We start from the raw sequence: 27455 nt of genomic DNA, 5'->3' as shown, positions 1-27455 counted from the left end.
CCCAGTCACAGATCTGGGTTGAATCCATCATCATTCTTTAGCTCACTTTGCCACCCCAGTTCAGACACATCTATATGCAAATCAGTCTTGACCGTGTGCCTCATGGGAACAGTCCAGCCCAAACTGCCAACCCATGTCTTCCCTGGACCGGAAACAAGCATCCTGAGACCAGTTTCGGGCTACCGGCCCTCATCAGCCATGCTAGCTTGAATCCAGTGGCAAAGTGAGCAAGGGACCCACGTCTGGGCATACTCTGCCAACTAAGGGCGAACAAATCAAACACAAAGAGATGATGGACGGAGTGCTGAAACTTTTCAAACACTCACCCCCAGTCACAGATCTGGGTTGAATCCATCATCATTCTTTAGCTCACTTTGCCACCCCAGTTCAGACACAGCTATATGCAAATCAGTCTTGACCCTGTGCCTCATGGTAACAGTTCAGCCCTAACTGCCAAGCCATGTCTTCCTTGGACCGGAAACAAGCATCCTGGAACCGGTTTCAGGCTAACAGCCCTCATCAGCCAGGCTAGCTTGAATCCAGTGGCAAAGTGAGCAAGGGACCCATGTCTGGGCATACCCTGCCAACTTAAGGCGAACAAAGCAAACACAAAGAGATGATGAACGGAGTGCTGAAACTTTTCAAACACTCACCCCCAGTCATAGATCTGGGTTGAATCCATCATCATTCTTTAGCTCACTTTGCCAGCCCAGTTTAGACATAGCTACATGCGAATCAGTCTTGACCGTGTGCCTCATGGGAACAGTCCAGCCCAAACTGCCAACCCATGTCTTCCCTGGACCGGAAACAAGCATCCTGAGACCGGTTTCGGGCTACCAGCCCTCAGCCAGGCTAGCTTGAATCCAGTGGCAAAGTGAGCAAGGGTCCCACGTCTGGGCATACCCTGCCAACTAAGGACGAACAAAGCAAACACAAGGAGAAGATGGACGGAGTGCTGAAACTTTTCAAACACTGACCCCCAGTCACTGATCTGGGTTGAATCCATCATCATTCTTTAGCTCACTTTGCCACCCCAGTTCAGACACAGCTATATGCAAATCATTCTTGACCCTGTGCCTCATGAGAACAGTCCAGCCCGAACTGCCAAGCCATGTTTTCCCTGGACCGGAAACAAGCATACTGGGACCAGTTTCGGGCTAACAGCTCTCATCAGCCAGGCTAGCTTGAATCCAGTGGCAAAGTGAGCTAGGGACCCACGTCTGGGCATACCCTGCCAACTTAGGGCGAACAAAGCGATACCAAAGGGGATGATGGACGGAGCGTTTGAGCAAATCAAACACTCGCCCCCAGTCAACTGATCTGGGTTTAATCCATCATCATTCTTTAGCTCACTCCACCTCCCCAGTTCAGACATGGCCATATTCAAATCAGTCTGACCCTGTGCCTCATGGGAACAGTCCAGTCCGAACTGCCAAGCCATGTCTTCCCTGGACCGGAAACAAGCGTCCTGGGACCGGTTTCGGGCTAACAGCTCTCATCAGCCAGGCTAGCTTGAATCCAGTGGCAAAGTGAGCAAGGGACCCATGTCTGGGCATACCATGCCAACTTAGGGCGAACAAAGCAAACACAAAGAGATAATAGACAGAGTGCTGAAACTTTTCAAACACTCACCCCCAGTCACAGATCTGGGTTGAATCCATCATCATTCTTTAGCTCACTTTGCCACTCCAGTTCAGACACAGCTATAGGCAAATCAGTCTTGACCCTGTGCCTCATGGGAACAGTCCAGCCTGAACTGCCAAGCCATGAGGCACAGGGTCAAGACTGATTTGCATATGGCCAGGTACAAACTGGGGTGGCATGGTGAGCAAAAAAGAGCAGAACGAATGAGAGAGATAAAATGGGATAAGAAAGGCAGGAACATTAAACAAAGGTAACCATATAAAGGAAGGGGTAAAAAAAAGAAAACTGTGAAATAACAAGCATTGGTAAATGCATTTGTTTGTGCCTATTTGATCAATAATAAGCTGTTATGTTTTGTAAGTTGTAGTTTGATGAATAGTTGTGCAATATAAGTTACTGAAAGTCTGTTCAAATGTTATGACTTGTGTTTTTAACCCCTTCGTTGCCAGGCCTTTTCCCCTCCTGTGCCACGCCCTTTTTTGGCTATTTGGGGTAGTGCGCGCTGAGGTCCCTGTAACTTTTTGACCACATAAGGTATCCACGCCAAATTTGCGTCCTTTTCTTCCAACATCATGGGGATTCTGAAGGTACTCAGGGTTAGTGGATTCCCTGGAGGGGTCACAGAAATTAGCCAAAATACAGCAAAATTTAGTTTTTTGGGGGGAAAATGGGAAAAACGGGCTGCAAATGAAAGCTTCTGAGTTTTTGCCTGCAAGTGTTATCAAAAAACGGGTTTGTGGGGCTGAAATCACCATTTTCCCAGCTTTTAGGGGATACCAGACTTTTGTCAGAAACCCAAAATGTTTTACACAGTTTTGGCATTTTTCTGGGACATAGCCTATTTTTGCTATTTTTGTGCTTTCGACCTCCTTCCAGTTAATGGTAGAAATGGGTACATAAGCAATAATGGATCCTGGAAAGCTATACATTTTAGAGAAGTAGGCAAAAGTCTGAACTCAGCAAGGGGTCATTTGTGTAGATCCATCAAGGTTTTTTTATAGAAACTAACAGTTAAATATAGGATAAATTGAAAATGTGTTGAATAAAAGACTTTTGTGTCAACGTTTTCACCTGTAACTTCTTCTAATTATGACAGCTCTTTGAAAGCAATATACCGTTACATCCGCTGGACATTACTGATTGTGGGGATATATAGGACTTGTAGGTTCACCAAGAGCCCGACGAACCCAGATCCAAAAACTGAGCAGCAACTTGCAATGGTTTTTTATTATGTACCGGGTATATAGTAATTATTCTGTAAAAATGTGTACATGGAAAAATCGGTATGAAAGACACCTATGTATTTCTGAAATGGGAACAGAATATAGAATTTAGAAACAGTAGATATTTGCACATTTCCGAAATTGGGAATACTCATACTAGCATGAGAATTATCAGTCATTTTTTAGAATGACTTCTATTTTTACACAATGTCTTTCATTTGGAAGGCAGAAATGCATCGAAAGTCAATAGGTAATAACAGTCCCTTTACAAATATGAATTACCCTAAGTCTCCCGATAAAAATGGTACCTCACTTGTAGGGGTAGGCATAGTGCCCACGACAGGAAATGGCTCAAAACCCAACGTGAACACACCACATTTTCACAATGCAAAATTACCCTTTTTTAGCAAAGTGCCTAGCTGTAAATTTTTAACCCTAGCTCTGCCGGCACCTAGGGAAACCTAGCAAACCTATACATTTTTGAAAACTAGACACCCAGGGGAATCTAAGATGGGGTGACTTGACTGGCTTTAACCAGGTTCTGTTACCCAGAATCCCCTGCAAACCTAAAAAACTGCCAAAAAAACACTTTTTCCCCACATTTATCTGGTGGAAAGTTCTGGAATCTGCGTGGATCCACAAATTTCCACCCACCCCACGTTCCCCAAAGTCTTCCGAGAAAAATGGTACCTCACTTGTGTGGGTCAGCCTAGTGCCCACGACAGGAAACGCCGCAAAACGTAACATGGACACACCTCAATTTTGTAGTGAAAAATGACCCTTTTTTGGCAAAGTGCCTAGCTGTAGTTTTTGAACCATAGCTCTGCTGGCACCTAGAGAAACCTAGCAAACCTATACATTTTTGAAAACTAGACACCCAGGGGAATCCAGCCAGGATGGGGTGACTTGACTGCCTCCCACCAGGTTCTGTTACCCAGAATCCCTTGCAAACCTAAAAAATTGCCCAAAAAACGCATTTTCCCTACATTTCTCTGGTGGAAAGTTCTAGAATCTGCGTGGATCCACAAATTTTCACCCACCGCGCGTTCCCCAAAGTCTTCCGAAAAAAATGGTACCTCACTTGTGTGGGTCAGCCTAGTGCCCACGACAGGAAACGCCGCAAAACGTAACGTGGACACACCTCAATTTTGTAGTGAAAAATGACCCTTTTTTGGCAAAGTGCCTAGCTGTAGTTTTTGAACCATAGCTCTGCCGGCACCTAGGGAAACCTAGCAAACCTATATATTTTTGAAAACTAGACACCCAGGGGAATCCAGGATGGGGTGACTTGACTGCCTCCCACCAGGCTCTGTTACCCAGAATCCCTTGCAAACCTAAACAATTGCCAAAAAATCACATTTTCCCCACATTTATCTGGTGGAAAGTTCTGGAATCTGCGTGGAGCCACAAATTTCCACCCACCCCGCGTTCCCCTAAGTCTCCCGATAAAAATGATACCTCACTTGTAGGGGTAGGCATAGTGCCCACGACAGGAAATGGCTCAAAACCCAACGTGAACACACCACATTTTCACAATGCAAAATTACCCTTTTTCAGCAAAGTGCCTAGCTGTAGTTTTTTAACCCTAGCTCTGCCGGCACCTAGGGAAATCTAGAAAACCTATACATTTTTGAAAACTAGACACCCAGGGGAATCTAAGATGGGGTGACTTGACTGCCTCCCACCAGGTTCTGTTACCCAGAATCCCCTGCAAACCTAAAAAACTGCCAAAACAACACTTTTTCCCCACATTTCTCTGGTGGAAAGTTCTGGAATCTGCGTGGATCCACAAATTTCCACCCACCCCGCGTTCTCCAAAGTCTTCCGAGAAAAATGGTACCTCACTTGTGTGGGTCGGCCTAGTGCACGTGACAGGTAATGGCGCAAAACGCATCGTGGACACACCTCAATTTCGCAGTGAAAGATGAACTTTTTTTGGCAAAGTGCCTAGCTGTAGTTTTTGAACCATAGCTCTGCCGGCACCTAGGGAAACCTAGCAAACCTATATATTTTTGAAAACTAGACACCCAGGGGAATCCAGGATGGGGTGACTTGACTGCCTCCCACCAGGTTCTGTTACCCAGAATCCCTTGCAAACCTAAACAATTGCCAAAAAAAACACATTTTCTCCACATTTCTCTGGTGGAAAGTTCTGGAATCTGCATGAATCCACAAATTTCCACCCACCCCGCGTTCCCCAAAGTCTTCCAAGAAAAATGGTACCTCACTTGTGTGGGTCGGCCTAGTGCCCACGACAGGAAACGGCGCAAAACGTAACGTGGACACACCTCAATTTCACAGCGAAAAATGACCCTATTTTGGCACAGTGCCTAGCTGTAGTTTTTTAACCATAGCTCTGCCGGCACCTAGGGAAACCTAGCAAACCTATACATTTTTGAAAACTAGACACCCAGGGAAATCCAGGATGGGGTGACTTGACTGCCTCCCACCAGGTTCTGTTACCCAGAATCCCTTGCAAACCTAAACAATTGCCCAAAAAACCACATTTTCCCCACATTTCTCTGGTGGAAAGTTCTGGAATCTGCGTGGATCCACAAATTTCCACCCACCCCGCGTTCTCCAAAGTCTTCCGAGAAAAATGGTACCTCACTTGTGTGGGTCGGCCTAGTGCCCGCAACAGGAAACGGCGCAAAACGTAACGTGGACACACCTCAATTTCACAGCGAAAAATGAACTTTGTTTTGGCAAAGTGCCTAGCTGTCGTTTTTTAACCCTAGCTCTAACGGCACCTAGGGAAACCTAGCAAACCTATACATTTTTGAAAACTAGACACCCAGGGGAATCCAGGATGGGGTGACTTGACTGCCTCCCACCAGGCTCTGTTACCCAGAATCCCTTGCAAACCTAAACAATTGCCAAAAAATCACATTTTCCCCACATTTATCTGGTGGAAAGTTCTGGAATCTGCGTGGATCCACAAATTTCCACCCACCCCGCGTTCCCCTAAGTCTCCCGATAAAAATGATACCTCACTTGTAGGGGTAGGCATAGTGCCCACGACAGGAAATGGCTCAAAACCCAACGTGAACACACCACATTTTCACAATGCAAAATTACCCTTTTTCAGCAAAGTGCCTAGCTGTAGTTTTTTAACCCTAGCTCTGCCGGCACCTAGGGAAATCTAGAAAACCTATACATTTTTGAAAACTAGACACCCAGGGGAATCTAAGATGGGGTGACGTGACTGCCTCCCACCAGGTTCTGTTACCCAGAATCCCCTGCAAACCTAAAAACTGCCAAAACAACACTTTTTCCCCACATTTCTCTGGTGGAAAGTTCTGGAATCTGCGTGGATCCACAAATTTCCACCCACCCCGCGTTCTCCAAAGTCTTCCGAGAAAAATGGTACCTCACTTGTGTGGGTCGGCCTAGTGCACGTGACAGGTAATGCCGCAAAACGCATCGTGGACACACCTCAATTTCGCAGTGAAAGATGAACTTTTTTTGGCAAAGTGCCTAGCTGTAGTTTTTTAACCCTAGCTTCGCCGGCACCTAGGGAAACCTACTAACCCCACACATTTCTGAAAACTAGACACCCTGGGGATTCCAGGGAGGTATGGCTTGCGTGGATCCCCCAACGTTTCTTTACCCAGAATGCCCTGCAAACCTCAAATTTAGCTGAAAAAATCACTTTTTTCACACATTTTTGTGTGGGAAAGTTGTGGCATCACCGGACTGACACAAATTTCCTACCACTCAGCGTTCCCCCACGTCTCCCGATAAAAACGGTGCCTCACTCGTGTGGGAGGCCCAAGTACCTGCGACAGGCAAGGGCCCACAACTTAGTGAGGCGACATGAAAATTGGCTATCTCAAAACGACCTGGTTTTGCAAGGGGGGTCACTTGGGTTTTTAGCCCGGTGCTCGGCGGCCACCTAGGGAAACCTACCAAACCCACACATTTCTGAAAACTAGACACCCGGGGGATTCCAGGGAGGTATGTATTGCGTGGATCCCCCAACGTTTCCTTACCCAGAATGTCCTGCAAACCTCAAATTTAGCTGAAAAAATCACCTTTTTCACACATCGGGCTGACACAAATTTCCTACCACCCAGCGTTCCCCCGGATCTCCAAATAAAAATGGTGCCTCACTCGTGTGGGAGGCCCAAGTACCCGTGACAGGCAAGGTCCCAAAACGTAGTGAGGCGACATGAAAATTGCCTATCTCAAAACGACCTGGTTTTGCAAGGGGGGTCACTTGGGTTTTTGGCCCAGTGCTTGGCGGCCACCTAGGGAAACCTACCAAACTCACACATTTCTGAAAACTAGACACCCGGGGATTCCAGGGAGGTATGGCTTGCGTGGATCTTCCAACGTTTCCTTACCCAGAATGCCCCGCAAACGTCAAATTTAACTGTAAAAATCACCTTTTTCACACATTTTTTGTGTGGGAAAGTTGTTGGCATCACTGGGCTGACACAAATTCCCCACCACCCAGCGTTCCCCCGGGTCTCCCAATAAAAACGGTGCCTCACTCGTGTGGGAGGCCCAAGTACCCGTGACAGGCAAGGGCCCAAAGCGTAGTGAGGCGACATGAAAATTGCCTATCTCAAAACGACCTGGTTTTGCAAGGGGGGTCACTTGGGTTTTTGGCCCGGTGCTCGGCGGCCACCTAGGGAAACCTACCAAACCCGCACATTTCTGAAAACTAGACATCCGGGGGATTCCAGGGAGGTATGGCTTGCGTGGATCCCCCAACGTTTCCTTACCCAGAATGCACTGCAAACCTCAAATTTACCTTTTTGACACATTTTTGTGTGGGAAAGTTGTGGCATCACCGGGCTGACACAAATTTCCTACCACCCAGTGTTCCCACGGGTCTCCCAATAAAAACGGTGCCTCACTCGTGTGGGAGGGCCAAGTACCCGCGACAGGCAAGGGTTAAAAACAGAGTGCGCCTCAACAGGCAAGGGTCCTAAACGTAGTGCGCCTCACTACGTTTTGGACCCTTGCCCGTGGCGGGTCCTTAGGCCTCCCACATGAGTGAGGCACCATTTTTATCGGGAGACCCAGGGGAACGCTGGGTGGTAGGAAATTTGTGTCAGCCCGGTGATGCCACAACTTTCCCACACAAAAATGTGTGAAAAAGGTGATTGTTTCAGCTAAATTTGAGGTTTGCAGGGGGGGGGGCATGGGCCTGCCAATTTTGGGCAGCCCCCACCCCTATTTTTTTTTTTTTTTAATTCACTGGTTTCTAGTGAGCTTTTTGCCCCCCCAGGGGGGCAGATTGGGGGCCAATGCCCCATCTGCCCCCCAGGGGGGACAGAAAGACTGTAATGGTGGCGGGTGGGTGGGGGAATTGGCGTGCCCGTTTCGGGCAGCCCCACCTTAAAAAAAAAAAACTAAAAACTAATCCCTGGTATTTAGTGGGCTTTCTGCCCCCCCCGAAGGGGCAGAGTAGGGGCCAATGCGCCATCTGAAAGACTGTAGTAATTGGGGGGGTGGGGGCATGGCCTGCCCGTTTTGGGCAGCCCCCACCCCTATTTTTTTCTTTTTTTTAAATTCCCTGGTGTCTAGTGGGCTTTTTACCCCCTGGGGGCAGATTGGGGGCTAATGCCCCCATCTGCCCCCCAGGGGGAGCAAAAAGACTAAATGGTGCCAACGTTAGTTGGGGGGAGCAAAGGCCCTTGGCCAAGGGGCCGCTCCCCTCTCCCTGCTGTCTAGTGGGTGGATCCCTGCTTGGGGATCGCCCTCCTGTGGCGATCCCCAAGCAGGGATCCACTGGGGAGGGGTACCATTGGAAAGGGGAGATTCTCCCCTTTCCAACGATACCTCTCCCGTCTTTCTACGTGCTCAGTGTCGCTACGGACTGCTGCCAGCGCGTCTCACTCCGGGAATTGATCACTCCGGATTAATCACTCTTCCAACATCACCGGGACTCCTGACTCTTCCTACGTGTGCCTACGTCAACACGGGCCCTCATCTCCCGTTCAGGATCCCTCGGCCAACTAAGTCTGGCTCTTCGGACCTTACCCTTGCTAATATTCACGTAATCTTACGTGCTCCACTTTACATTGTCCTGATGATGATCTTGAATTACTAAGATCGAAACGCCGTTGACTACAATTTCAAAGTTCCCTCAAACTGTCTAAACCATCTGGGTTCTTTTGATCTGTTTTTATTCAATGCGATGCAAAGTTTTTATTGTCACTAAACATTTCACTTCACGCACCCTCACTTATGTATGTGTGAGCACTGTATATAATGTATACTCTTGAAATGCAAAAATGACAGAAACGGAAGCTACTCCATTTTATGATGTTAAATAAAATAGGATGCCTTCCTCTATTCTTCTGTGTCCTTGCATACATTTCTGAACTTGATCCGACTGGGTTCAATATATCAATGAATGTAATTGAATTATTCTTAAACTTAACAATTGTAGCCTTGCTACCTGAGGATCCTTGACCTCACCAGACCACTGTCTTTTTAAACTAATCTGCTATTTTAGTGACACAGTGGGAAGAAAAAGAACTACAACGGGGCTTGGAATAAAGGTACACTGAGACAGGCAACACACCGACAATGGGAACGACATCCATGCACACAGAAACTCCACTATTCCCATAGACCCAAAACTGGTACAGAAAAACTCAGCAAGATGCCAAACACGTTCAGACCAAGTCAAGGTCAGGAGACACTCCTGTAGGAACATTTACACCGGGACAGTGAATACGTGGAGTGGGAGACTGGTGCTGAAGAAGAGAACAAACCAATACAGGCAAATACACTAATGCTACGAAAACGCTACAATTCCATTGCAATGGGGAGCAAGACAGACATTTAAGCCCCTAGGAATGGCAACTGGGGAAGTGATGCCAATCTGGTGTTGCCTGGATATGCTTGGGGGCAGTGAATACACTCACAAAATGACTGAAATAGGCCAATAGTACTAATTGTAGTACACTTAACAACAAGTAAGACACTGGGAAAGGGAGCACGTTGGCATGAAAACTGCAGAAAGATAAACACTGACCTGGGAGACTCGAGCCATAGGTCATGAACGCTACGCTAGTACCAAGAACACATTGGCACTGGGAACAGTCTGACACAGGGAGTATTGTGAATAGGTACACACACTGCTGGGATGACACTCACAAAAAAACTGGGATCAGAAACACTGAGACAATGGCGCATGAGGACGGGAAACGCACTCACTATGCCAGGGACAATACTGGCATTGGGGCAGGTAGACATCTGTACTGGGACAGCGGGTACCCTTACGCAGGGAATACATTGCCATTAGCAGAGGGCGAACATCTAAAGAAATACTGATATGAGGCTGAGTTAAACTTACTGTAGGGCAACAAAAACACATTTAAGCTGAACCATACTTTACACTGATTTCTGTGTGTGTGAGTGGGGCCTGGAAAACCCAGGAGGACAGTAATTGAGGTGAATGTGGTACAGCCAAATCTTGCAGTGAAGTGCGACACCACACAGCATCGCGCCTTCGTGACCAGCACGATGCTGAGACAGTACTTCTATCACAATAAACTCAGTCACGGGAGCACGTGTTGTGGCAGGGAGCACATAACTGGCATGCCGCACACGAACCCACTGAGAGAAACACACACATTGCCGCTTAGTAGTGACCGCACTCTCAGGCCAGACCCACTGGACCCATTGCCCACCCCACGCTCCAATAAAGCGATTCCTCTGGGAAAACTTAAAACACAGAAGGTAACATGCATACAGAAGGTGTTTATTTAACACTCTGCAGCTGAACTAAACACAGGGTCGCCAAATATCCCGCATTTGCAAAAACAGTTCTAGTATTTCTATGTCTGTCCTGACCCTTTGCCCCAAATGAAATGAATCTCCCGGTTGTGACAGTGGGATTAGGGAACATGCGCAGTAAAATGAATGTGCACGACGGCACGATGAAAGGTGCACAGGCAGGGGAGCGAGAGTAAAGCCCGCGCGACTCCTAGCACAAGAAACTGGGCGTCAGGGGCGTAACAAACACCCCCGCAGCCCCCGCGGTGCGGGGGGGCCCCCAGTCTTCGGTTAGGTGAAGGGGGCCCCCTCAGCTCTTCGGTAAAGAGCTGAGAGAGAAATGCTTGCTGTAAAAAGCAGGTGCAGTCTGCAGCCTGCTCAGAGCTCCTCGCCCTGACCCAGGGCAGGACTGAAGAGAAACAAAGTAACAAGTTACATTGTTTCTCTTCAGTCAGAGCCCGGCCGGAAAAGGGATGGGGGTGGGGGCCCCAGAGAGAGCATTCCCCACAAGGCACAGCCTCTGAGAAGGGACGAGGCAACAGAGTGTTGGCGGAGAAGGTTTGCAGCTCCAGGGACAGGACTCTGCTGGGACACATAGCAAGCAAGCATTGGAAATGCAATTGGCTTCGCAGTCTCCCTGGATGGCACAGAGTGTTTCCTCTGTGGCCTGCAGTGTCCCCGATGCTGATAGTGAACATGGAAACGTTCCCAGATCTCCACAGAAGAGAAAAAAAAAAATGGCTCAAGAATGTTTGAAAATGGATGTACGTGTAGAAAATGACAGAGAATACTTTTTCAAATAGTTCAATATAGCGTAAGCTCGCCCCCAAGGTATTGGAGCGCTTTACACGAGCACCAGTTACATTACATGGATATTTCTTTTTCTATGCAGCGCAGGAAAAAATAAGTTTGTTTATTCCTATCACCTTTCCTGACCCCTGCAGCTGCTTATCACATCAGGCTGTGACACAAAGTTTGACTAATGGTGTAGGTAAGAGAATGTGTTACCATTTGTTTTTCTTTTTAAAATATGCACAGGCCCAGCAGGACACATACTTTGTGTGCTTCATTTAAACAGTTTTTATCATTATCATGGCTGATGCAGGACAACAATAAGACAATGCAAAATGCCCAGATAACGCTGGTGCTAAATGATCCTGCTGGAGAGAAATCATTTGTCTGTTAGTAGTTTTTAAATGCAGATGAGCTGTATTTTATGTGGAAGCTCAGTGGGTTACTGCCTTTGTCACAGAGATCCTTGTGCTACTTGCAGTTCAGTAGTTACAATCCTAACATAGGACAGTGACCAATGACCTGTCATCAAACAGCTGCAGACAAACATGAATGGTATAGTTAGAACTTCGCTTTCTTTTTTTGTGATATAGTTAGAACTTATCCAGTCTTTCATTATTCTAATGTTGCTAAAATGAGTAAGTGTGGGCAGATATACATTTTTATCAGTAAAGCTGACCCCCATGGAATACTCTTTAAATCCTGAGCTTGTGTTTCCCCAGACCAAACCCTCTTAAAATATACTGCCCACCAGTATGGATGACATGTGATTCCTACACCTTGTAATCCTCATTGGCTTATGTGACATTCCCTGTAGACTGATTTACATACTTGTATGATTCACTGTCTCTGTATAATGTGTGCGTGGTGTAAAGTACTGACACACTACACTGATATGAGTAGCGTTACACAACAAATGAAATGCATATGAGAGAGGCGCTACGTAAAGATGAGGAGCACTGTTGGAGGGTTACACAAGGCCACACTTATTTTTTAAGCACGGGGTTATTAAGTGATTTGCCCAGAATCACAGGATGTTGAACCAACTCTGAGACTCGAGCATGATCCCCCAGTTCCAAAGCCAGCATCTCTGGCTGTTATGCCACATTCCATTTGTATCAGTGGTCTTCCCAGCTGCAAAGGAAGGGAGAACATGTCTGTGGTTGTTGCACATTTTTGAGCGACATTTGAGACCAAGTGCAAAACTATCTGGAGCCTTCAGCAAAATTCTATTTTTATGTTTTTTGCTCCCTCCTTAGAATTAATTGGTAATATTTGATGCTTTTGGTGTCAATTTGGCACTGTCTGGTGCTGGCACCCTAGGCACCTGCCTAGTATTATTAACTCGCTTTATCATCAGCCCTTTATCTGGCCATGGGCGTACGTACCAATGGTTCAGCATGTGCAGTGGCATCGGGTCCGAGGAATGGGAGGGGCACACTGACTATAGCTTTCTTTCACTACCCAACCAGGAGCCAGGGAGCAATTTTCACCTCCTTAAATGAGGGCGCGTGAGGCTCGTGCTACGCCACTGACTCCAGCTTAACTGAAAAACTCACATTTTAGGGGCCTCCAGAGTACTATAGAGTTGGGGAAAGTCATTCCCAGGTTCCACAGCACAGAACCTTCATTTTCTTTTTTTTAAATACATTTTAGGTATCCAGTTTCTGCCCATGCTGTGCACTTTTTATTTTATGTTTGTTTTGCTATGAATTCTATTTCTTGTTATTCACATTGGTAATATTTTTTATTGAAGAATCCAATAAAGAGCAGGTTATGAATTGGTACTTAAAGTCTAATGATGCATAGAATGAGCCCAGAACAGCAACGAAATGCTAAAAATAATAGAGATATATTCAGGGAAATGAATGGGACTGGAGTGTAGCAAACTATCACCAGAGTCATATGGGAGAGAGTAGGACACACATAAGAATGGAAGGACATTGTGGGTCGGAAGGGGAGAATCCATGTAAGATCTCATATCTAATAAGCGTTGGCAAAGCCAATAGGTCTGACGTTGGTTGGAAGACTATTGGCTGTACCATTGTATGTTTCTTTTGCTGTAGTTTATTATGAATTTATTGTTCCAAGATGGCTAATGGATGCTGAGAGAAGAAAGACATGAAGTAATCATTGAAATACGAAAGGGTGTAAATACAGCGGGTGGACAGCGGTGTATGAGAGACAATGAAGTACTTCAGGGTGTAAATACAGTGGGTGGACAGTGGTGTATGAGAGACAATGAAATACAGGGTGTAAATACTGCAGGTGGACAGTGGTGTATAAGAGACAATGAAATACTAAAGGGTGTAAATGCAGTGGGTGGACAGTGGTGTATGAGAGACAATGAAATACTACAGGGTGTAAATACAGTGGGTGGACAGTGGTGTATGAGAGACAGTGAAATATGAAAGGGTGTAAATACAGCAGGTGGACAGTTGTGTATAACAGACAATGAAATACTACAGGGTGTAAATACAGTGGGTGGATAGAAATGTATGAGCGACAATGAAATACAGGGTGTAAATACTGTAGGTGGACAGTGGTGAATAAGAGACAATGAAATACTACAGGGCGTAAATACAGTAGGTGGACAGTGGTGTATGAGAGACAATGAAATATTACAGGGTGTAAATACAGTGGGTGGACAGCGGTGTATGAGAGACAATGAAATACAGGGTGTAAATACAGTGGGTGCGACAGCAGTGTATGAGAGACAATGAATTACAGGGTGTAAATACAGTAGGTGGACTGTGGTGTATGAGAGACAATGAATTACAGGGTGTAAATACAGTAGGTGGACAGTGGTGAATGAGAGACAATGAACTACTACAGGGTGTAAATACAGTAGGTGGACAGTGGTAAATAAGAGACAATGAAATACTACAGGGTGTAAATACAGTAGGTGGACAGCGGTGTATGAGAGACAATGAAATACAGGGTGTAAATACAGTGGGTGCGACAGCGGTGTATGAGAGACAATGAATTACAGGGTGTAAATACAGTAGGTGGACAGCGGTGAATAAGAGAGAATGAAATACTGGGTGTAAATACAGTAGATGGACAGTGGTGCATAAGACAATGAAATACTGGGTGTAAATACAGAAGGTGGACAAGGGTGAATGAGAGACAATGAAATACTACAGGGTGTAAATACAGTAGGTGGACAGTGGTGAATAAGAGACAATGAAATACTAAAGGGTGTAAATACAGTAGGTGGACAGTGGTGAATAAGAGACAATGAAATACTGGGTGTAAATACAGTAGGTGGACAGTGGTGAATAAGAGACAATGAAATACTACAGGGTGTAAATACAGTGGGTGGACAGTGGTGAATGAGAGACAATGAAATAATACAGGGTGTAAATACAGTGGGTGGACAGTGGTGTATGAGAGACAATGAAATACAGCGTGTAAATACAGTAGGTGGACAGTGGTGCATAAGACAATGAAATACTGGGTGTAAATACAGAAGGTGGACAGTGGTGAATAAGAGACAATGAAATACTACAGGGTGTAAATACAGTGGGTGGACAGTGGTGAATGAGAACCAATGAAATACTACAGGGTGTAAATACAGTGGGTGGACAGCGGTGTATGAGAGACAATGAATTACAGGGTGTAAATACAGTAGGTGGACAGTGGTGTATGAGAGACAATGAAATACTAAAGGGTGTAAATACAGTAGGTGGACAGTGGTGAATAAGAGACAATGAAATACTACAGGGTGTAAATACAGTGGGTGGACAGTGGTGAATGAGAACCAATGAAATACTACAGTGTGTAAATACAGTGGGTGGACAGCGGTGTATGAGAGACAATGAATTACAGGGTGTAAATACAGTAGGTGGACAGTGGTGTATGAGAGACAATGAAATACTAAAGGGTGTAAATACAGTAGGTGGACAGTGGTGAATAAGAGACAATGAAATACTGGGTGTAAATACAGTAGGTGGACAGCGGTGAATAAGAGACAATGAGATACTAAAGGGTGTAAATACAGTGGGTGGACAGTGGTGTATGAGAGACAATGAAATACAGGGTGTAAATACAGTAGGTGGACAGCGGTGAATAAGAGACTATGACATACTGGGTGTAAATGCAGTAGGCGGACTGTGGTGAATAAGACAATGAAATACTGGGTGTAAGTACAGTAGGTGGACAGTGGTGTATGAGAGACAAATAAATACTACTGGGTGTAAATACAGTAGGTGGACAGTGGTGTATGAGAGACAATGAAATACTACAGGGTGTAAATACAGTAGGTGGACAGTGGTGAATGAGAGACAATGAAATACTACAGGGCGTAAATAAGGTTGCACAACATAGACTTGAATTAACACAGGGCAGGGAGTAAACACAGTGGGCTCTGAAGTCGTGACCCTCAGCTGTCCTGCAGAGAACTGTACTCAAGTGCCCCATAGTCAATTTCATACCCCGCATCACGCATAAAGGTCAAGCTATTTTTATTCTCTAAAATTTCTCCCCATACTTCCCTAAATAAGTAACCATTCCAGGATGGTTGATATGCATTTGACCTGTAGAAGGGTACAGGGGACATATGGGTGTCCTTGTGTACTGTGGGAAGGGCTGTGACGAGAGGGGGTGGACTGTTAGAGACAAACAAGGAAGCCGTTCATATCTTTCTCTCTCTTTTCCATTGTGCCTGCTGTAGGAAGGTGGATATCTGACTATGGTTACCCCCAACTTTTTGCCTAGTGTCTAGCTGGTTTTTCGACTTAGTTGGCCTGAGATCCTGCCATTCAGGGTCTCAGGCTGTCTGCTCTCTCTTTAAAATGGACTCCATGTACCCTAGGTACATAACCAATTGGTAAGGATCACCTTTTTGGACCCTGTACAGTGTACCCTAGGTACCCAGGGCATAGGTGTACCCTAGGCCTCCCAGGGGCTGCAGCATGTATTATGCCACCCCTGGTCTGGCCTTCCATTCAGACACAACTGGCTGATCACTCAGCTGGGGCAAGGTCGTGTAATCACCCCTTGCTTAGATATAGTATACCTATATCTACCTTTAAAATAGACACATGTGTACCTGTGAGCCACTCCTATGGCAGGCCTTAACAATCCTGGAGGCAGAGTGCTTGGTAACATGTGAGATGGTGCTCTAGCATGAGCTGAGCCTGTCTGCAGCTTTCGGAACCATCTCCTTATAGCTGTTCTATGATATAGCCTACCATATACTCTTAAAGTGCCTTATAATCTTAAACGGTTATAGTAACTATGGTTTGGCTTTATCAAAACATGTCGTGTAAGGTGTCTAACACTTTGGAATAATACCCCCATACCATTTCTGGTGATGAGGATATTATTCCCCCCTTCTAGAGGGAGAGACATGTTAAAATCCTACTTTGCTGTTTAACTCTAACCAAAGCCTCAGCATCCCAAAATGGATGCTGCTGCCACAGACACAAGTCTGACCTCCTGCTGCTGGGAGTGATCCCGGCCAGGGAGGCTTGGACAATAGGTTTCCTGCTTGGGGAGGTGCTAGCACCTCCCCAGACAGACTTTAGTGTATTGGGGCAGGGAGGGCTGAAAGGAATGAGACATGCCTGGGGCACACAAGGTGCTCCATGCATAGTCCAGTTCAAACCGGTGCTGGCACCCTCGAAGTTGTGCACCGGGGATTGAGAAGCCCCAACCCCAAGCACCATCTGCACCGAAGATCAGCCCCCCACACTCCACGAGTCCTGCGTGGGGCCCTTCTGCATTTTCCTGCTTGCCGCGTCTGTCCGGTTGCTTGCCCGCTGGCTAGTGGCCTTTGTGACGACGCATCCTGTAATCTTCACCACTGGTTTGGCTCATCCAGACTGGCTCCTGCTTCTCTGAAAACGAGAAGCACCCCAGACCTTCCTGGTCTGCACCCGAAGCAAGTCCTCCGTTCTTCGTGGGTTCCGCTTGCCAAGGCTTGGTGAGTCCTAGTCCAACTTCGACGCCGCCGACAGCAAGAGCCTTCGTGGGACAGCTCGCCTCCTGGTCCTGGTCGTCCTCGACGTTCCCTGGTCCTCGTGGCTGCAGCGACAAGCTTCACCTTCACCTGCAATCTTCACGACATCGCCTGGTTCCTTCCTGGTTCCACGTGGTCACTGGCTAGTGACCTTGACTCTGTCCCTTCTGCTTGCAGGTCTCCTCTCTTCTTGATCCCAGCCTTGGGATCCACCGGATACTCTTCACTGACTGCCTGTCAGCAACTTTCCTTCAGGCATCCATAGAAGTCCACGACGAAACCCGACGCAAGTTCACACCTATGCACCCGCAGCCCGTGGGCTAGGTAACTTGGGTACTTCGGTGCTCACAAGGGTAGTGACTATCCTAGGGTCTAGTTCCCGAGTCTCGACTCTCTAGCTGCTTCAGAAGTGTCCTTAAACTGTTAATTTCTAAACTGTACTATTTCTATCGACTTTTACGCATTACGCGTGAGTGTTTCCACTCTGCACCTGAATCCCGTGGGCCTCCCACTTCCTAACTGTTGCTAGTGTAGTGTAGCCCCAGTGATTCCCTAGGCCTAGGCCTATCCTATTTCCGTGACAGTGGTCCTTATACCACTTACTTAGTATATGGTTTGCGTGGCCCCTAGGGCCTAACTGTATTACTTACCTGTGTGACTTAATGTATGCATAAATAAGACTGTGTTGTACTTACCTCTAATCTCATAAAGAGTGCTGCGGGTTTGACTAGAATAAATACACTTTATTTTATATATATATCTGTTGTGGTGTCCTTTCATTTGGTATTCAAGGGATTATATATGGTATCACAGCTGGCTTCACATGCCATTCAGAGTTTAGCCTAAGACTGCTCTTGTCCATGCTACCACTAGGATAGCTGGTCTATAAGGTTGACTTTACAACCAATCACCATAAGGGTTGTTTGGACTGATATAAGGTGTACACTAGAACTAGTGACATCATACATCAGGCCAACTTCTCACACCTGCGACATGCCTTTGTGTAGAAAAAACTATCACTAGGTAAAGAGGGGAGCTTGTCACAGCCACTAGTGAGATTCTACAGAGCTACCCCATTTCAACACCAGCAATGTTCCATGATTGTGTACTTAATAAATAAAATAACATGACATAATGTTGGCCCTGCCATAATGGTGGCACATATCGGCCCAATGTGCTCACCCATGGTATAATGGAGCCTAAACCAGGTAAAATGCGGGCGCTGGCATAATAGTGGTAATTCCTGTCTGATTGCGTGGTGCACAGTCCTCATACTTGCTTCGGCATAATGGCGGTAATTCTTGGCATAAGATTGGCGCATATGACATGCAACTATGACACATAGATATATTTATGGTGGAATCCAAAACTGTCTGTACGCACTGCGGTGCCCGAGCAACTTTGGGTGATGCCCGGAGGAGCTGTCCTATGCAGCTATAGAGGAGTTTGGCTCTGGTTCACCCCTTGGCCGCCACCTACCCAGCCGGACATCGGACATTGTTTTCCTCGTCTCCACGTTGTGTTTCTTTTCCCTCCCCCACCTCCTCCCTCCGTGATTCTTTGTCTGCCTTCCCTTTTCCAGCCTGACTCTCCTGTGTCACCTGAAGTACTTTCCCCCTTACCGTTTTTTTTTCTAATGTTATGCTGCGCTTTTGTAATTCATGTAACTTTTGTAACTCCAACAACTGATGTAACAATGTTCTGAAACAATGTCCTACTTCATGTAAAGCGCTCTGATACCTCCGGGTCTAGCCAGCGCTATATAAAACTTTTCAAACAAACAAACAAACAAGGCGGAATCTATCATGTGTTTTAGTGGTTCATGACAATAATTGAACTTTTTCACAAAAAAGATAACTTCTTGATTTATGTAAATGTAAATTATTTTTCAAGAAGGCACAGCTGGTATTTAATAGCAAAACGTGTCTGCTTTCATAAACTGACAAGCTGATATTTTGGAGACAAATTACTGAATTTATTTAAAGCTGAAATTTGAGTGGTTAAAGGGCCCACTTGGGAAAGCCAACCCCGAACAAACCTCTTTCACTTTGGTGTGCTTGCTGTACTCACTCTCTTCTTCAACTTGGTTCTCAGCTTTTCGTTCCACCACTTTTAGAATTCACCAGCCGCCACTGGTGCATGCGCAGCAGGCCCCCGACCTGAGAACTCCTGACTGAATCCGGAGCGTGGGGGGCCCCCTCCATATTCTTTGCAGGGGGGCCCCCTCAAGTTTCGTTACGCCACTGCTGGGCGTGTGTGTCAAATCGGCAAAGCAGAAGATCTTCGTGACTGGAAAGCCTTGCAAATGGCAGTCCTTACTACACCCTCCACCCTGCATCGCTGTTTCTCAGAGAAGCTCTCAGTTAGGACAGTCAAAAAATACTGGCGGTGCAGACAAATTTAGTCACATCGGGCTCACTGGCAGGGGAAGACCCTCAACCCAAATAATCAAAGTAGGGGTTGCTAACTGAATAAGTTAGTGACTGGTATACCCCCTTTTTACCCCTTCCTTAATGAGGTATTCAGCTACAGTCATGGTGAATTGTACTAGGATATCTGACTGAGTTTCCTTTGGCTACCTAAATAACGCCGAACGTATAAACTCTAATGTTCTTGTCTGGAACATGTCATCTTTAACATTAATCATACAATCTGAGTATCTGCAGAACCCACTGTAATGATTTCTGCATTTTTCTTTGTCTTTATCTGTCATTTTGTTTATATTCTAACAAAACTGCAGCAAAAAAATTACAAAACAAATGCTGCAACATTTCCAGATCTTATCCACAAAGGCAACCCAACTGGTTCAGTAAATATCAGCTTAGCAGTACAAATCAGTGGAAGTACTATTTGTTTGGACCCACACACTATTAACAAGGAACACAACTGCAAATTATTTTTCTTACAAAATGTCCAATAATGCTAATGGTACCAGGCAAGAGTACATATAGAAGAGAATGTTCAGGGAATCCCGAACAGCAAAAAGAGACATCAAGGGTGTGACAGGACAAGATGTGAGAATGGTTTTCGAGGGGTATGGGTCAAATTGCTTTTTTTCCTCGAAAGGTTCATGCCTTTTCACGAAATCAGTGGTTTTCAAACAATCACAAATGCCCAGAGTTGTCAGGGCGGGGGTTGGGAGTGCAAGGTTGTGTCACGGACAACTAAATATTTTGGTTTTCCCTTCACAAAAGGTCCAAAAAGTAGCAGCAAAACATGCTTTTATAAAAAGGGAAAACTAAACAGCATTGATGTTAATTAGATCGGCATGGGGAAACAAACGCTAACCGCGAACAACGATTTTCCCTCTCGCAATTTCCTTAAAAACATTGGTTCGCCAAGAGCATACTTTTCATTTCATACATGGGACTTAATCAGAAGTAAAAAAGCAATATACATCAGTTTTTAACCTTTCTTATGCACTCCAAACGCTCGTGTTTTATCTCGCAAGAAACAGTGCGCACACTTGAAATGTTGCAAAATGCAGGTATTAATTGTGACCAATTGAAAATAAAGAAATATCTGGCTCTTACAGTAAATTACTTCATATAATATTAAAATCCTTAGGTGGATTACAACATTTAACAGAAGAACTCGGAGAAAATACGGTGTCATTGTATGGGGCTTCGCACAAATGTTATTATGCAACTGAGGTGGTCATGAAATAATTTGAAGATTACAGCATTCAAGGTATCCAACCAAAACTACATTTGTTCGTATGAGCATATATGTGAAAATTATATAGCAAACCCCTAGCCGGAAGAAACCGAGTGCTTTAAAGGACCGAAGGTTAAAAGAACACAAAAAGCAAGGGTTAGAAGTGCACAAACATCCGGCAGGGGAAGATTACAAAATAACTTCTCTCGCAGTGGGCACCTTGTGGGGCAACCAAACAACCAACCAGAAAAAACATTGCTAACACAGGTACCACGGTGAGACAGGGAGACCGCTCTCCTCCAGATTCGCTCCCCGGAGTCACACACTATGGGAGATGGAACAACAAAACATAAGCAATCTGCCAAAAGTCTCATACGCCCCTCTTCGCAAATAGGCAAGTGGTGGGGCAGAAAAAACTTTCGAACACACCTGGCAAACTCGCTCTTAACCCGAGGGACATGCATGTGCACCGATAACGGTGACAGACAGGTCTTCACAAGCTCTCCTAACGCACAAGTCTATCATTGACTTTAATACAAGCGGTTATAGGTGAAACAAGCGTTTGCACTGTTGCTCTATGCACACGTAAGAAAAACAAGTTTGACGAGGAGAGGAGGAGGCAGCAGGGGGAGGGGAGAGAGGAGGGGGCCTGCGCCTGTTTCACTTGCGGGAGCGAGCAGGAACCATCTGTTAACTACAAACAGATGGTTTCAAGGCTCGCTCCCGTAAGGGAATCGCCAAATATGCACACGTTGCCATAGAAAGCAATGCAACGCGTGCACGTTTTTGGTCCAAAAACTGAATCGATTCCTAAAGGTCTCCTCCTAAGCAGCGCATGCGCGCTGCGTAGGCGAGACCTAAAAATGACCCGTACCCTGAAAATAAACCATTGCCCACCTCCTGCCTGCAGCAGGATGAACAGATGATTGAGGCTTGCATCTGATTGGTGCATGTACTTCTAACATGGAAACCAAATGATGAGCATTCTTCGACACATTTCAATCAAGCAGTCTAGTCTCTAAGCGTGCTTAACACATCAAAATGTAGGTTGCCGAATAAAAAGTGAAGGGGAAGCGTCCAGTTGCTAAGCGACTGTTTAAGTTGGGATTTCGGCTACAACTGATGTTCTCGGGAGCAGTAGGGGCCGCTTTAACACAGGTTATATGCTTTAGAAAAGAAAACCTGCTGATGCTCCATCTTTGACGTATCAAGATATTCTCCTTACATGTTTTTAAGCTTTCGGGTGTTCTTCAAAGACGGAAGCTCGCTGTGAGTTTGTCCTGAGGAGAACTCCATGCTAGTCTATTTTTTGTATCTGGGATCTGGTGCACAAGTAGCTCTGAGTTTGCTCTATCAGAATCAGATGAAGCCAAAAGCAGTGGCTTAGAGGTGGGCAAGCTAGCAGGACAAGCCGAGCCGAGCCAAGGGTCTGGCTGGGCTCTGAGCCTGTGCACGAGCCGAGCCCTGAAAATGTTTGCACATGAAAATCATATAAAAAACATAACATAAAATAAGATAAAGTCTCTTCTTTGAGAGATCCACAGCTGCTGCTTAATGTGAAATGTCTGAGCACTCGGACTCTGCATGCATCGCCAGTGAACGTCATCGGGACGGACACCAGTTCCTCAGGAAAATGTGCATCCAAGGCATTATAGCGCATTGTTGCAAACAGGGGTGATGCGCGTGAGGATCGTTTTTTGCTCGTTCTATGTGTACTGCATTCTGCAGCACGCATAGAAGGAGGAAAACGCCATCAATTATTGGTTTTATGCAGGAAGATGCCCCTTCCTGCACAAAAACAATCATCCCTGCAACACCATGGTGCAAGGATGCCTTTGTTGGCGCTAGGCAACTAACTGTGTGGCAGTGCAGGGGAAAGTACAGAGATGCATCGTATTGCTGTAAATTTGATGCATCCCTGCAGTTTTCTGATGATGCAGTGCAGCACAGCAAGATGGCTTGCAGCGCCGCACTGCATCATTTTCTTGTAAATATGCCCCTCAGAAAGAGCAAAAAATAAGGAGATAAAAAGGTATTTCTGCTTGGTGCACCACTTTAACGCCTCCCCAGATCCTGACGCATTGCCAGGTTTATGATACTTTGTAAATCTAGCAATGTGTCATATTCCTTAGGTGTTGCATTGGAACAACCACAGCAACACCCATGGAACGTTCTTTCACGCAGAGTAACACGTGAAAGGGGGCCACATTTACAAGATCATGAAAAGCCATGCAGAATGGCTTTGCATGGTCTTGTAAATAAGGGCCAGCACACTGCACCACCGGAAAGTTAAAAAAAGTGATGCTCCAGTGGTGCAAGGGGCTTGTAAATATGCCTCTGTGTTTGTAATGACAAGGAGGAACGTTGTCACCTTACTAGGCATGAGCGGGGAGAAGGTTCATTCTGTCTCTGCTACGATGAACAGAAAAATAATCATGCAAGACTTTAGTTGAAAGAACTACCAAGTGAAGCAGAAGAAATAAAGCTTTTTAAATCTGAACAAACTGAAAATCACTAGAAGACTTACCAAATATTCGGAATGCGTACTGGACTTTTACATCGAAAGATGTCTGCTTACTAAACACCGAGGCCATTTCTAGAAAATGTTCGAAGGGAAAAAAACCTTCCTCATCAGAGAAGATTTTACATATTCTGTCATGGTAAGGGTTCACCTGAGAGCAAAGCAAACGTGAAAGGTTAATACTTTTACCGAAGTCTATTTCCCCCCTCACATATTTACCACTACGATTCTTCGCCAATCTCACTGTTTACCCTTTCTCCATCTATATCCATAGCAACAGAAGTGCCCCTCATCTCCAGGACAGTTATCTTGAATTCTACACCCCTCCATTACCTCCATTTCTTTCCTGGCTGTTTCTCTCTTCAGTGTGACTGCTATTCAGTGCCACAGTCTATGTGTTATGCCCTTAAAGATATACAATTGGTAACACCCAATTGGCTTATTAAGTTTCCAGTACAGAAGAACACAAAGAAAAAGGAATAATTCTGCTTGACTGCTGAGAGAACCTGTCTGAAAGCACAAATCTCCACTGGTTCCTCAGGACTGAAACAACCATTCAAGGGTCATGTAGCAACCTCTTGTTCACAGCTACAGGGAAATAAAATGCACAGGATGGCTCCCTCTGGGAAGAACAACCAGCTGGCCAGTTCTGAGTGAACTGCATTGGACGTTGTGAGTACCCTGGATGAAATGATATGTGGTGACAAGAAGCCTGCCCTGAGGACTTGGAGCTGTTGAAGAGACCAGGATGGCCTTCCCATCATCAGGAAAAATAGCAGCTCCCGAGTGTAGCAAAAAGAAGAGGCGGAGAGGCCAGAGACGTTTTAAGACATGGGCAAAGTGGGCTCTGGCCCGGAGCCCTAGCCTTTCAGGGGGCCCCCTGATAGAGCCAACCCAGTTCTACAGAATCTTTTCTTTGACGACCTATAATAATTCTTAAACAGATTGTTTTAAATACCGTTTCCTTCAATTTATTTTTAATGTGGGAGAAGTGAGAGCCTATTACATTACAGGAAATGTTGTGTTTATTTTTGACGCAACATCCATAAAAAATTCTTTTAGATCAAAACAGGACCTCTCATGTGAGAAATGGGAGGGTATCAGGGAGCTTATTTACAGTAATATTAGTGAACTGCTGATATGTTACAATATTGTCACTATCAATATTAGATGTAAACACATTTAGAATATGGACAAGTGCGCAGGTGCACTGTCAGTGACGTGCCCAAAGAGGGCGTGAAAGAGCTGAAATCGGATTATAAATTAAAAGCTGTTCCAAACAGGGGCCCCAAAATATGTTTGGCCCATGGCCCCTAAAATCCTTAAGATGTCCCTGGGAGAGGCCTGTTTCACCCTTAGAGCTGTGACTGGAGTCCCTCAGAAGAGCACACGGAAGACTGAAAGCACCCGTGTACACCAGTCTGGAGGATGACCGACTCTGACAACAAGGCATCTGTCAAGCAGAACAGTTTACTGGTTACTTTTCTTTGTCTTTTTTTAGAGGTGGGTGCAACCCGTGTAATATGCTGTAGTGTAATTATGAGAAATTACAGCAAAATGGCGCAAGATTATGAAAAATTATGAGAGAGATGTAACCCAGCATTCGCCCAAAATAACGGACACTACACATGTACTTCGATAGCAGAAAAGTCCACTTTATTGGACGAGGTAACTCACATTACTTCAGGCAACTTAATTCCCTAGAACAATTTCACAATTTGGGCCAAAACCATTTTAATATCACTATGCTTAACCAACTGTACATTTTCAAAGCAAAACCAATGTTTACTTTTGCATTTCCATATTTTGTTCTCAAACCTTTTTCTTCACTTTTCTTTAACGACTTAGCAATAACGAGGGTTGGGTAAAATCCGCTCCAAATTTACCCTCCCCCATCTTGCCTACACAACTATACGCGCCTGAGTGAGTACCTGTCCAACTGTGGCGAGACACACCTCCCCAATCCAACCCTCATGATCCGTTCATGTAACTATACATATTTTTTTTTAAATTTATTTATTTATTTTGGGTGGGAGAAAACAAACGTCCCCCACCTAACTGCTTCCTAAACGCGCTGCGCCACTCTAGGCTCGCGCCCCTGCCTCCTTATTCAACCTACGCCTCGCGCGCGCGCGCTAACGCCTACGCCGCCTACGTCACCCTTTGTCCGTATTATTTGGGCGAGTGACCCCGGGGGGAGACCGCTCCGCTCTGCTCCCCCCGAGGCCCCCATTAGCGCTATTTTCTTAGCACAGAATGCACCATTGTTTCTAAAACTGACCTGAGGATGCATTTTGCTATAACAAAATGTGCAATTTTCTGTAATTTTGTGTTAAAAAAAGTAACAAATAATTACCGAAATGCAACAGAACACGGACACCATCCGCTTACTACTTACGTTCATTGTTCTTTTGCTCCTGTGGTTGGATTTTGTGCAAAATTACTCATAATTTAACAAACAGGTATAATTGTGCAATTTTCGATCATTTTGAGTCTAAAGAGTAACACAAAATTACCAAAATTACTCCAATTACTCTGGAACAGTTTAAATTTCACACAAGCCTAGTTTTAGTTTCAAATTCAACAGGGTCCTCTTGTGGCCAAATCGGGTACTGCACAAAGGATGATACCACCTTTATTGATTCTGTAAGATTTTTTGACCATTTTCCTTAAAACTAAAATTCCCTATCTCTTGTTCCTCTATTCTATTTTTGACATTGTTGTGGTCTTTTTGCTTATTTAATTCCTCTTGATTTCCTTAGTTGGTTGGGAAATGTATTGCATTGGGATCTTCGCCTTAATGTTGTTTCGTACTGCTGGAACATAGCACACCTTTCTCTTGGGAGGCACTTAATCTTTGTACCATAGCTACCAGGTGTTAAGGAGAGACTCAGACTGAACTGAGCTGTGGCCTAATCAGGTTGGGTTTATTAAGTTGGTAGTGGTAAGTCTCTCAAATAACAGCCCATTCATTTTCTGACCAATCACAATTCTAGTGGTAGACTATGAATTTCCTCAGTGCTTTACTTCTAGACGAATTTTGTGTTGCTAAAAACTAATTTTACACACAACTTTGAAAGGCTAATAGAACTGAGGCATTTTTCACATTTCAAGAGTTGCTTTGGAGTAGACACTGAGTTGGCCATAATTCAGGCTTCTGGCAAGGACCAGCGCTTTGTTAAAGCAAGGGCGTCTAACTGCAAGACATGGCTCTAAAAACAAACTTGTTGCTAAGTGAGGAGCCCTTGTGTTTCACAAATGATCGCACTGGAGCTGCTCGTACCTTTGAAAGGGCCGGCACCAATATCCACTTCCTTACTATGGCTTAGTGACATGAGAGCCTTGTTAATCAGATTTAACTGTATGACAGTGCAGTATGTCCTAAAAGTCAAAAATGCTGTATCTTATGTCAGCTTAATGTTGGGTGAAAGCAGTGCTTAGTTTGATCTTGTGGTTTCCTGTGCTCAGCACTGGCACTTAATTGCCGTCATTGGCACTTTATTGCTGAAATCTACACGTATGACAGCTGCCACATGGAGGCTCTGTTTGTGCAATTTAAAGATGAGCAGAAAAACAGTTGTTTATTAATTCAATATACATTAAAAACAAGCATTGGCAATGCCAATCGGTCTCGCCATATTGATGAGGTTTGCGTTTTTTTTAGAAATAATGTGTGATAGTATTTTTATATGGTATAATTGTGTGTAATAAAAGCTATGGGATCACTTAGTTTCTTTGTAGAAATGTTTATTTTCATCTAAACATTTGAAAGCATGAAAACAGTAAGTAATACAGTAAATCCAACTAATAATTGGTACATTATTAAAAGTTTGCATTTTGTTAATTTAAACTTATATACAATATGGAAAAATAATTGTTTATGATGAAGTGATAGCATCCATGTTTGTAACCT

At 45.1% G+C, this 27455-nt stretch overlaps 1 protein-coding gene across 1 annotated transcript in view; it reads right to left on the bottom strand.

The window, feature by feature from the left end:
• CIB4 (calcium and integrin binding family member 4) overlaps positions 1 to 27455 on the bottom strand; it is a 364792-nt gene that overhangs the window by 128548 nt on the left and 208789 nt on the right. The window contains exon 4 of the mRNA XM_085609419.1: positions 23549 to 23693. Within this exon, the coding sequence (XP_085465545.1) occupies positions 23549 to 23693 (145 nt within the window). The remainder of the gene's footprint in view (positions 1 to 23548; positions 23694 to 27455) is intronic.

The sequence above is a fragment of the Triturus cristatus genome, chromosome 6, assembly GCF_964204655.1.
Source record: "Triturus cristatus chromosome 6, aTriCri1.1, whole genome shotgun sequence".
In the NCBI taxonomy this organism is placed as follows: Eukaryota; Metazoa; Chordata; class Amphibia; order Caudata; family Salamandridae; genus Triturus; species Triturus cristatus.
This window is presented reverse-complemented; position numbering and strand designations above follow the sequence as displayed.